The 13,193-nt window shown below is 43.1% G+C and overlaps 1 protein-coding gene across 5 annotated transcripts in view; it reads left to right on the forward strand.

Annotated features, from left to right (window-relative positions):
* The window catches only part of NCAM2 (neural cell adhesion molecule 2), a 483,276-nt gene that overhangs the window by 452,976 nt on the left and 17,107 nt on the right, over positions 1 to 13,193 (forward strand). The window contains exon 18 of one of the 5 annotated variants that reach the window (XM_063956367.1): positions 1,483 to 1,570. The exons of the other annotated variants lie outside the window; for them this stretch is intronic. Within the exon in view, the coding sequence (XP_063812437.1) occupies positions 1,483 to 1,525 (43 nt within the window). The 3' untranslated portion in view covers positions 1,526 to 1,570. The remainder of the gene's footprint in view (positions 1 to 1,482; positions 1,571 to 13,193) is intronic. 5 annotated transcript variants of the gene reach the window in all.

The raw sequence follows: 13,193 nt of genomic DNA on the forward strand, positions 1-13,193 counted from the left end.
CATCGGTCTTGGACCGTTACTGTTGTTTTTGTTCATACTGTTAACTGGTTATGTATGTTCCAGGTTACATGGTATGATTGGTGTTGGCTGGTATGAATCTTGCCCTTGGATTGCTAAATCCTGCCTTGTATTGTCCATCTCCTCTGGGCACAGTTCTCTAACTGAGGTCTGGAGGAGGGGAATAGAGGGAGGAGCCAGTGCACACCCATAGTCAAAGTTTTTTTTAGGTGCCCTATCTCCTGCGGAGCCCGTCTATACCCCCCATGGTCCTTACGGAGTCCCCAGCATCCTCTACGGACTAGGAGAAATAGATTTACCGGTAGGTTTAAAATCTTATTTTCCATCTCATCATTTATAAATAAATGTACAGGCTTCTCCTATCCAATCATGCAGTCTAAACTTACACTAACCTAGATAAAGGCATTTGTGTTTAAAGCATCTTATTACTTTGATTTAATTGTGGCCAGATATGAACTTTTTTCAGCTAAAATGTTTTAATTATATCAAATTTAAAATATAAGTACAAGTTCTGTAAATCAGGCAACACCTCTGTAAATGTACTCTTTCCATTTATCTCATCTAGATAATACCACGCTGCAAAATTAATTTCGTTCACGTGCTGTATTTTGCTTTTTGTTCTAATTTTAGATCTACAGTATGTTGACTGCAATTAAATATATTTTAAAGGAACATAATGTGCACCTTGCAGTTTATTTCTTTTCGTTGGGTTTCACTATATGTCATTTATGGAGTCTGCATCTAAAACATGCCAGGGAGACAGTTGGAGAGAGAGTAATGTGATGTTCTTTCTCTTATTTGAATTCTAGTACTTACACATCTCAGGGGGAATTTACTAAAGGTTGACTTTGGTCAATGTGCCATTTTTGTGGGGAAAAAATGCAAATTTGCGAGTTGCGAATTTACTAAGGATTAATTTGCAAGGGATGTGCATGTCAAATGCGAATTCAAACTCTAAATCGTGGCAAATCACCATTGGAACAAACATCATCCAAATAACATTAGTAGCAGTGGAATATGCACATTTATTAATAATCATCTTTGCAAAATTGTTCATGTTTATACCAAACTCACTAAAAAAAATCGCACCTCAGTGCACAGTTTTATTAGTGTTGATGTGTGAACCAATTTTTTCCTAAGTCCCAACCAAAGCCTCACTCAAATCGCACAAAAAACGCACCTCTATACACCAGTTCTAAAGAGCATCAGATACAACCATTATAATTAAAACTAAACCAATCAGAATGCTAATAAAATCCCGCCAAGTTACCTGCAGCCCTCACTTTTAACTCTCAACCAAGGTTTATGCAGGGTTTGCAAACTCGACACAAATCGAGCACTCCAAAAAGAGACAACGTACACCATTGAAAGACAAGTGATAATACTTGTTTGTAAATGTGTGATTTTTGTTCCGGTGAATTCTGATCTCTCCCAAAATTGATTCTTAGTAAATTTCTCCCCTAGAGAGGGATTTCTGGCGATTTCTCAGATGGGCAGAGGAATATAAACTTTCCAATCACTCACAGTCTGACACATGTGAACACGTGTAAAGGTATCTTCAATTATTTATTCCAACATACTGTATTTTTCTTTTTTTGTTCATTTATTGTACATGATTAGAAGATTGACCAGCCCCATTGGAGGTCACTAGACATTACAAAACTTAATTATAATTATACTCTTATGGTACTTATTAGTTATCTTTTGTTTGATGTTAAAGTGCCTGGAAAAGGTTGTCCACTATTTTTTTCTAAACCTCTGAAGAAGTTCAGAAGCAAAAGAATGGACATAAACAAAATTGTTAGAGATAGATGTAGGGTTGAGAGATGTTTCTTGAGGATAGGAGAAATTAGGGACAGTATTAAGTCAAATTTTAAAGTGACAATGGAGCTTTTCAGTTTGCTGAGGTTAATTAGGAATGGTCAATTACATAACAATGATGATAATAATAATAATAATAATAATAATAATTATTATTATTATTTTATTTTAATAGCACTTTTCTCCAGCAGGACTGAAAGTGAGTTTACAAGCATCAAAAACCTATCAAAGACATCTAGTGTTACCACAAGAAGAAAACAAACCAAAAAACAATGAACATAGTTGACATAATGAACTTAGGGGGTATTCAGACCCGAACACAGCCGCGCGTCTGTACGCAGCGGCTGCATTCGAGTGGTCTGTGCACATACACTGGCTTCAGTGCGCATGCGCTACCTTACACATTGTGGCCGCATCCAGGAAGGATGCCACAGTGTGATTGACATCGGTGGGCATTCGCAGGGTGGTGACGCGGCATTGGGGGGGGTCATGATGGGCCAAACGGGGGCATTCCAGGAGCATTTTTGGGGCAGCTGTGTAACGTCACATGCAACTGCTCTGATTAAATAAATGGGGGCGGGCCACCTGATAGAGTAACCAGGCTGTGCTGCCAGGGGTCAACCTTAGTTCAATGTGTCTGCAGTCTATTTGTAGATGCATCGGGAGGCGGCCTGTCACACATGTTGGGCAGCCTTGCCCTGTGCTGGGCGGCCCCCAGCAAGTGAGGATATGGAGGCAGATCTGACTGCTTATGCTACATACGCTATCATCTTGCACAGGGGGAGCTGTATTGATCAGTATGTTCAGCAATCTAATTAACAAAGGGAGTGTTGCATTGTAGACAGGTTCACAGTTGCAGACAAACTTTCTTGTGGTATAAAATGTGTAGCCAGAGAGAGATGTGGTAGGAAAAATTGGTTTATAATTCCCCTATTTCACAAAACTTTTAACCTGGTTTATTGCCGGGGCAAACCAAGTTGATGTTTGTTGTGAAAGGGTCAGATAGTAACATAGTAACATAGTATTCGAGGTTGAAAAGAGGCAAAATGCCCATCACGTTCAACCTGTATTAAGTTGAGTTGATTTTAATGTATCTACTGAAGAATGTTTCATGACTAGTTAACAACTGCAAATCATGTTACACCCGGATTGACAACTTCAGTATTTTAAATGTTGTAACCTTGGATATCCTTCTCAATCAGAAATTCATCCAATCCCCTTTTAAAATGCATTTACAGTGTCCACCATTACCACTTTCCCTGGCAAGGAATTCCAAATCCTTATTGCCCTAACAGTGAAGAACCCTTTCCTCCGTTGCGTGCAGGATTTTCTCTCCTCCAGCCTCAGCGAGTGCCCACGTGTCCTAAACAGAGTTCTTTTTAATAAATAATTCCTCTGATAACTCTTTGTAGTGCGCCTTTACATATTTAAAGACATTAATAATGCCTCCTCTTAGACGCCTCTTTTCCAGTGTATATGTTCAACCTATTAAGCCTTTCCTCGTAATCCAGTCCCTCTAATATTTTCCCCACTATAGATGTCAAACTAATCGGCCTGTAGTTACCCGGATGATTTTTGGATCCCTTTTTAAATAATGAGACTAACTCTGCTATACGCCAATTCTTCAGTACCATGCCAGATCTAATTGAACTATTGAAAATCAAGTATAGGGTTCTTGCTACTTGTGACCTAAGATTTTAAAAATCCCCAATCACTAGGATGTCCCCCAATCCTGCAGCCCTTTCGATTTTCTGCAAGAGTTTTTTTTACTCATGTATGCTTGTATCTGGCTGTTTGTAGCACGTGCCTATAACTAATTTTTTGCATCAATACCCCCACTTGAGATTTCAACCCATAGTGACTCCACGTTATCGCCTGTCCCCTCATAAATAACCTCCTTTAAGTACGGTTTTAGAGGCGGTTTAACATAAAGACATAAACCTCCTCCTCTTTTGCTTGCCCTGTCCCTCCTGAAAAGAGAATACCCCTCCAAGTTTGCAACCCAGTCGTGAGAGTCGTCCCACCATGTTTCCGTAATACTTATAATATCATACCCAGCCTTCGATGCTAACAATTCCAATTCCCCCATTTTACCTGCTAGACTTCTTGCATTTGCAAGCAAACATTTTAGTTTAGTGGTTCCCTTATCCGCTTGTTTTTTTTAAAGGTATCCTATCATGGTTTACTAGAGCCTCCCAAGAGTTACTCTTACTGACTGTCCTTCTCGCTCCCTTTCTACCCTCACCATACTTAATACTGCCCACCTTACTCGTCTCTTTTATCATCCCAGTATTTCGGCCTAAATTCTCTGCCCTGACATAAGTATTTTCCCTTATGCTACACACATCTTTTTCTATATGCTGTAATAATGACACATAGATATTGTTAGTTAATGTTTTTGCAATACATTTGTTAATACCCTTTTTAGAACCCATGCTAGTACCCTTGCCCTTGCTGGCTTCTCTTCCCCCCCTTCCCTTATCCACCCCCATTTAGCTCACTACCACCATCTTACTATTCTCGCTGCATGACCCATAGTTTCTAACTAAACCCTCCCCCAGGCTCCTAGTTTAAAAGCTCCAATCTACTAACCATCCTTCCCCTCAGCACCACAGCCCCTTCCTCATTCAGGTGCATTCCATTGTGACAAAAAAGATGGCGCCTGACTGAGAAGTCCGCCCAGTGTTCCAGGAACACAAACCCCTCCTACCTAAGCCACACATTTACCTCCCTAATCTCCCTCTGCCTCCCTGGGCTAGCGTGTGGCACTGGTAATATTTTGGAGAATATTACCTTAGACGTCCTTACTTTCAGTTTCTGGCCTAGATCCCTATAATCTTTCTTAAGGACATCCCTCCTGCCGCTAACTTTGTCGTTGGTGCCAACGTGCACCAAGACCGCCGGGTCTTTCCCAGCCCCTCCCAACAATCTATCTACTTGGTCCGCGATGTGCCGTACCCGAGCACCCGGGAGACAACAGACCATACGGCAATCATGATCCCGGTAGCAGATTGCCCTATCTGCCTTCCTGATGATAGAGTCCCCTACCACCACCATCTGCCTGGGTGCCTCACTATCTTTCATCCCAACTGAGCCAGAGGAACCACTCTTCCAGTTGCTAGTGGGAGCAGTCTCCGTCGGCTACCTAATTTTCCTCATCTACCGGTGACCCCTCCCGCAGCTCCTCCACCATTCTATCTAAACCTTGCTCGAGATTATGAATATCTCTCAGTCGCATAACGGTTTGCTCTAGATCCGTTACCTGGGTTTCCAGGGCAACCGTACGCACACATCTCGTGCATATGTATTTGCACTGGGACGGCTGCTCGAGGTGCGCATACATCTTGCATGACTGGCACTGAGTGAGATTCTCAATCACGGCCTCTCCCATTGTTTGAGAACTCAACTCCCTATTACCTTCAGAAGAACAATGCAAACAATACAGAACTATGCAATATGATATTGGCTATGACCTAGCTTGAAACAGTCGATTCAATCACATACACAATAAGATAGATAATCAATACTTATCTGAGTGGGCCCTCTCCTGCATCACCGATACTCCTCCTCGCAGATCACCAGCTCTCCACACCTCCTTCACGCTTGCTACCGTGCACCCGGAACCTGTTTCGTCCACAATTTGCAGTCCACACTCATGCAGGCTGTGACTGCAGCAGAACACACTCACAACCATCAGCAGCCCTCACACCCTTTCTTCCCCCTAGCAACACACTCTCACTCACTCTCATCCTGCAACAGCACTCACACTCTCTCACCCCTCAGCAGCACCCACTCACTCACTCACTCACTCACTCAGCAGCCCTCTCCCTTCCTTCCTTCTTTCACACACTTATTCACGCACTGAACGTGGCCCTCACACACTCACTCACACACTCCACTGGCTGCGCTATCAGCAACAGCCCGGTTGTGGTAGGGCCCTCACTCTTATACACTCTCCCTCACCCACAGCAGTGTCAGCACACTCACAACAGCGGCAGCACACACACAGCACACAACCAGTAGTGGCCTCACACACTCACAGCAGCGGCCACACAAACACTTCACACACACATCAGCAGCGGCGGCAGCAGCAGCAATCCTGCTCCGCTGTACTCAGCACTCAGCCCGCTTCCCGGCCTCCTCCTCCTCCGCACATGTGCACGCTCATTTCCGGCCCGTCACTTCCACCAGCCACTTCCTCTCTGCGTCATTTCCACCAGCATTACCCAGGAATCTGACCCTGGTAACTATCAGGGTCAGATTCACCGGGTAATGGTGTGGTGTGAACCGTGGGACCAGGGTCTTATCACTAAAAGTATACAGAGAGACGAATCATCAGTGCTTGGAGATGATGTCATCTCCAAGAGTTGGCAGAACAGGCAGACAGCAAGGGGGTGCTGTGTGAATAGGGTCTGCCCACCAATATGCCAGTTTCAGCAAACGGGGTCTTATCCGGCTGTGACACGACTTGGAATCATGTTCAAAGACCTTACATTTTGGTGGAAAAGGGATATAAATATTAGAGTCAAGGATACAGGAAGAGAAGAAAGAGGAAGTGAGAACTGCAAATTACAGTATATTACCTCATCCACAGTTAAAGGAGAGCAAGAACTGAATGTAAAGTAGAAGGGTTGTGCTGGAGAAAGTTAGTTGTGCATATTTACAATCTTTGTGCATACCCACAGTCTACCTATCTAAGTGTAAGGTGTGTTCTATTGAAAATGCTGCACATTCACAGCTGGACTTATTGCTAACTTTAAACCAAATCCCATAATTGCTGTACACCAGTAAACTAGTGACTTTATGCTTTCATGAGATTTACATGCAAATGCAGTTGTAGCTTGGTAAATTCATAATTGCATATTTATCTTATGATTAATGAGATTACTGCTGAAACATATCCTGTGATGACTAACTACAGTATCACTCTACTGTATATATAACAAAATTGTAGTCTACTAGTGGGAAACATCAAGAACATGAGGTTCAGCTGTGAGTCGACTGTCCTGCTACTGATTTATCACACTTGGTGCTAATGGCTCCACTTGGACCCAAACAGCTTGCAGTTTATTTGACCACGGGTGATAATAATAATAATAATTTAATTTTATTTATATAGCGCTCTTTCTCCAGTAGGACTCAAGGCGCTTAACAGATACATAGCATAATATAGTATAGAAAATAATGAAGTACATTTTCATAAAATACAGAAGCATGAAGATACTAAAAGGGACATTATGGAAATGCTTGAGTAAACAGAAAAGTCTTGAGTCTACTTTTGAAGGATTCTATAGTTGGGGCCTCTCGCATTGTGCGAGGAAATGAGTTCCATAGAGTCGGAGCCGCATGACTTATAGCTCGACCCCCAGATGAATTACGGTAGATTCTAGGTACTGCTAAAAGTCCTTCATCTACAGATCGCAGTAATCGAGTGGGGCAGTATGGGGTCAGAAGCTACTTCAGGTACCTTGGGCCCTGGTCATGTAATGCTTTGAAGCTCAGTAAGCCAATCTTGAAGATGATTCGCCATCGTACAGGCAGCCAGTGAAGGGAGTAGAGGATGGGTGTTATGTGGCTAGAATGGGGCTGGTTGGTTAATAGCCTGGCAGCTGTGTTTTGCACCAGCTGTAAGCGCTGCAATTCTTTTGCTGGTAGACCAAGGTAGAGGGCATTACAGTAGTCTAAACGAGATGATACAAATGCATGGATGACTTTTGGCATATCATCTGAGGGAATTAAGTGCTTGATTCTGGCTATGTTCCTCAGGTGAAAGAATGAGGATTTGATTGTGGCTGATATCTGATGTTTAAGTGTCAAGCCACCATCCAGAACAAAGCCAAGATTCCGCACACGATCACTGGTCTGTAATTCTGAATCCCCGAGTGTAAGTCCAGTTGGTTGGCTATGCTGCAGTTTTGTCCTTTGATGTTGTGGTCGTATCATAAGGACCTCTGTTTTATCCGGGTTCAGTCGCAGCCAACTGGTGCTCATCCACTCCTGTAGTTCAGCTAGACAGCCATTTAGGGTTGCTATTGGGTTATCAGTGCCCGGAGCAAAGGCCAAGTACAGTTGTGTATCATCTGCATAGCAGTGGTAGACCAGGCCATGGCGCCTGATTATTTCGCCCAATGGGAGCATGTATACTGCAAAAAGCATGGGGGATAGTATAGAACCTTGTGGGACACCACATGGCAATGGCACTGGTGGTGATGAGTATAATCCAGATGATACTCTCTGTGACCTGCCTGTGAGAAATGATTTGAACCAGCTTAGGACTGTGCCATCCAGACCACAGAAATGTATCAGTCGCTCAATCAGAAGCCCATGGTCCACGGTATCAAATGCTGCCGAGAGATCCAGAAGGATTAATATTGAACAGTCACCTCTGTCTTTTGCCATCAGAAGATCATTTAACACACACACACCAGGGCTGTTTCAGTGCTATATCTTCTCCTGAATCCTGATTGAAATGGATCATAAATATCATGGGTTGTCAGGCGGGTTTCCAGTTGATTTGCAACGACTTTCTCAATAACCTTTCCTAGGAAAGGAAGGTTTGATACCGGTCTGTAGTTGGTCATGCAGTCGGGATCTAAATTAGGTTTTTTAAGAAGCGGTCTAACAATTGCTTCCTTTAGGGGTCCAGGAAAAATGCCTGTCTGCAAGGAGCATTGAACAATTTTTGAAAAGACAGGACCAATTATATCCATACAACCTATTAGAAGCTTGGTTGAGGCTGGGTCCGATCACAGGTGGTGGGACGCAAAATCCGAGCAATTTCAGCAGTGTCCTTTACATCCACTGGATCAAAGCTGGTCCATGAAGGCAGGTAGCTTATATTGGCAGGCTTTGTAGTTTGGCACTCCTTTGATGGCACTGTGGAGATTCCAGCCCGGATGGTGGATATTTTATCTGCAAAGAAGTTTGCAAACTCGTTGCATCTTGCCTGGGAGAGGGTCTCATCAGTCTGCAGGCATGCTTGCTTGCAAAGCATCTCCACTGTGCGGAAAAGTTGAGCTGGCCTATTGTTTGCTACTGTGATCTCATTTGACAGGAACTGTGCTTTCTTACGAGTGATTGTCGATTGATATTCTTCGTTATGCTTTATTAGTTTTATTTTGTCATCCACTTGGTTAGTCTTCCTCCATCGTCTTTCCAGTTTACGCCCCCTTTTCTTGAGCTCACTAACACTGTTGTCGAACCATGGAGCTTGACGTTGTGGTTTACGAGGTCTTAAACGCACAGGGGCGATAATATCAATTGCAGCCATAACATCCCTATTATAATAACGGACTAGGGAACAGGGATCTTCACAGGCACCCAGTATAGCAGAGAGATCCAGATTTGCTGCAAGAGCCTGGGGAGTCATACCCCTCCTTGGACGATACCTGGTCAACTCCACGGGCAGAGATCTTAATTGAGGGGTTGCAACTGAGAACCAGAGGGAGTAGTGATCTGACCAGATGACTGGGTTTATTTTTAGGTCAGTGACTTCTAATCCAATCTGAAAGACAAGGTCGAGAGTGTGACCACTTTTATGTGTGGCAGAGGGAATGACCTGTGTGAAGCCCAGACCATTTATTGTGCACAGGAGGTCTTGGCCAAGGCGTGAGAGCTCATCATCCACCCATGCATTGAAATCCCCGAGGATAAGCCATCTTTGATGTTCCAGAACCAGGCCAGCAACAGTGTCTGCAATTTCTTGTAGAAATATCTTTCCATCTCCAGTTGGCCGGTAAATGAGAAGTACTCTGAAACCTAATCCTGTCGAACTCCGGGCAGCAATGCACTCAAATGAGCGAGTAGTTTCAATAGGGTGGACCCTAAGTTTAAGTTCTTTTTTGAAGCAGATAGCCACCCCGCCACCCCTGCGGTCCAGTCTTGGGTTGTGGATGACAGAGTAGTTTGTTGGTACTGCAGCCTCCAATATAGGTGCTGCATTTTCATCTAGCCAGGTCTCTGTAATACAGGCTAGATCTGCAGATTCAATAAGGTCAGCAATTGTTACAGTCTTGTTTCTTATAGATCTGGCATTACAAAGGACTGACCTGATTGGGCATACCAGAGGGCCTTCAGTTTTCTTTATGTTAAGTGCAGGAGCTCTGGGTATGGGGGTCACAAAGTGAGAGTTGACAGTTCTGTCCTTCCAAACACAGGGCCGTCTTTTGGGTATCACTTCTATTTGATTGTTCTTTGAGTATGGGGGTGAGCAGGTGGGCAAAGGACTTAGATGGTTACCGGGGGAAATACATTTCCGGCCTGCTCGCTTCCCACGAATGTGCCTGTGTTTTCTTTTTAAATAACTGTAACTGTATGGATTCCCATCCAACACTGAACTCTGTTTGGATGATGGGATTCAAAACAGGAGAGGAAACTGCACTATCAGCTATAGACAGGGAGCATGCTTGAAGGTTGGTAAGTACTGGAAACCAGGAATTTTATATTTGGCACCAGATATCTCATAATATAGGTGTATATGTATTGTGTTCAGGGTGCATGGTACACATGGGCCCTGCACCCAGAGCATACAGTAGCTGGTGCTAGCAAGCTGGCCCCCCTCTAATGTGACATCATCTTCCCAATGATATCTTTGAAAAGATGGAATCATGCTATAAATAACAAAGACTCTGGAACTGGAGAAATGTTACCATGGAGGCGGGGGGGACAAACTTTCCTGCACGAGGTAGAATGTGGCGGGGCAAGGAAGGCCGATTACTTAGAGGAGGAGGATCCACATCACACGGGATGTCTGAGGTGTTACTATGCCTCTAGAATATGATACAACAGATACGGTATGAATCTATATATTAGATTTTTTACAAAATGAGAGAATGCATAAGATATTGTGCTGCATATGAAGTTTAGTGCTAGAGATGTGTGCAGACTCCCATGTTGACCTTTTATACAGTGCATCCAGAAAGTATTCACAGCGGTTCACTTTTTTCACATTTTCTTATGTTACAGACTTATTCCAAAATTGAATAAATTCATTTCTTCCCTCAAAATTCTACACACAATACCCCATAATGGCAATGTGGAAAAAGTGTTTTTGAGATTTTTGCAAATTTACTTTGTTGATGCACCTTTGACAGCAATTACAGCCTCAAGTCTCTTTTAAAATGATGCCACAAGCTTGGCACACCTATCTTTGGGCAGTTTCACCTATTCCTCTTTGCAGCACCTTTTGCCCATTGCTCTCTGCAGCACCTCTCAAGATCTATCAGGTTGGATGGAAAGCATCGGTGCACAGCCATTTTCAGATCTCTCCAGAGATGTTCAATCGGATTCAAGTCTGGGCTCTGGATGGGCCACTCAAGGGGGTAATTCAGACCTGAGCGTAGCAGCAAATTTGTTAGCTAATGGGTAAAACCATGTGCACTGTGTGTGTGTGTGTGTGTGTGTGTGTGTGTGTGTGTGTGTGTATGGGGGGGGCAGATTTAACATGTGCAGAGACAGTTAGATTTGGGTTGGTTATATTGTTTCTGTGCTGGGTAAATACTGGCTGCTTTAATTTTACACTGAAATTTAGATTTCAGTTTGAACACACCCCACCCAAATCTAACTCTCTGTGCACATGTTATATCTGCCTCCCCTGCAGTGCACATGGTTTTGCCCATTAGCTAACAAATGTGCTGCTGTGATCAGATCTGAATTACCCCCAAAGACAATCACAGACTTGTCCTGAAGCCACTTCTTTGATATCTTGGCTGTGTGCTGAGGGTCGTTGTCCTGCTGAAAGATGAACCGTCGCCCCAGTCTGAGGTCAAGAGCACTCTGAAGATGGTTTTCATCCAGGATTTCTCTGAACATTGGTGCATTCATCTTTCCCTCTATCCTGACTAGTCTCCCAGTTCCTGCCGCTGAAACAAAAAACATCTGCCACCACCATGCTTCACTGTAGGTATGGTATTGGCCTGGTGATGAGCAGTGCCTGGTTTCCTCCAAACATGATGCCTGGCATTCACACCAAAGATTTAAATCCTTGTCTCATCAGACCAGAGACTTTTGTTTCTCATATAGTGTGAGTCCTTCAGGTGCATTTTGGCAAACTCCATGCGGGCTGCCATGTGCTTTTTACTAAGGAGTGGCTTCCGTCTGGCTACTCTACCATAGAGGATTGATTGGTGGATTGCTGCAGAGATTTTTGTCCTTCAGGAAGGTTCTCCTCTCTCCACAGAGGAATGCTGTAGCTCTGACAGAGTGACCATCGGGTTCTTGGTCACCTCCCTGACTATGGCCCTTCTCCCCCGATCACTCAGTTTAGACGGACGGCCAGCTCTAGGAAGAGTCCTGGTGGTTCTGAACATCTTCCATTTATGGATGATGGAGGCCACTGTGCTCATTGGGACCTTCAAAGCACCAGATATTTTTCTCTACCCTTCCCCAGATGTGTGCCTCGATACAATCCTGTCTTGGAGGTCTACAGACAATTCCTTTGACTTCATGCCTGGTTTGTGCTCAGAGATGCACTGTCAAGTATGGGACCTTATATAGACAGATGTGTGCCTTTCCAAATCATGTCAAATCAACTAAATTTACCACAGGTGGACTCCAATTAAGCTGTAGGAACATCTCAAGGATGATCAGTGAAAACAGGATGCACCTGAGCTCAATTTAGACCTTCATGGCAAAGGCTGTGAATACTTATGTACATGTGATTTCTTAGTTTTTTATTTTTAATAAATTAGCAAAAATCTCAAAAAAAATGCACATTGTCATGGGGTATTGTGTGTAGGATTTTGAGGGGAAAAAATGAATTTATTCCATTTGGAATAAGGCTGTAACATAAAATGTGTAAAAAGTGAAGCGCTGTGAATACTTTCCGGATGCACTGTACCTTTCACTTTAATGCATGTCGACCATATGGTGTCGACCATCTGACTGTTGACCATTTAAGTACCTTGTTCTATCGTTTTGTATTATTTTTTGTTACAATGATTTATGTATAATTATTTGTAATTATTCTTTATGTGATAAAAATAAAAATTAGTTCTAAATCCTGAAAATAGCTTACGTTTGTTCCAAGTAATTCTTTTACTTTAGTATTTAACCATTTAATGCCCCAGATCATTATTATATGGCCCCATCAATCTACTGTGCCTTTATGCTAAGAAATTCTGTCTTATTTGACCTCCATTCTCTCTCACTGCAGTTCGATCTTTTTATTTTTTTTCAAGACATCCCCTTGTGTTTAAATATATTCTTAGGCTCAGCTAATGCACTTAATTTATTTTAATGTGTCTCTCATGTGCGCACTATCCCTTCCATCCTCTGATGTGTATAGTACATTAAGCTCTTTAATTGTTTCTTGATAAGTTTTCTTTTGTATTCCAAGCAATACTTCAGTAGCTCTT

The sequence above is a fragment of the Pseudophryne corroboree genome, chromosome 2 (assembly GCF_028390025.1).
Source record: "Pseudophryne corroboree isolate aPseCor3 chromosome 2, aPseCor3.hap2, whole genome shotgun sequence".
Classification (NCBI taxonomy): domain Eukaryota; kingdom Metazoa; phylum Chordata; class Amphibia; order Anura; family Myobatrachidae; genus Pseudophryne; species Pseudophryne corroboree.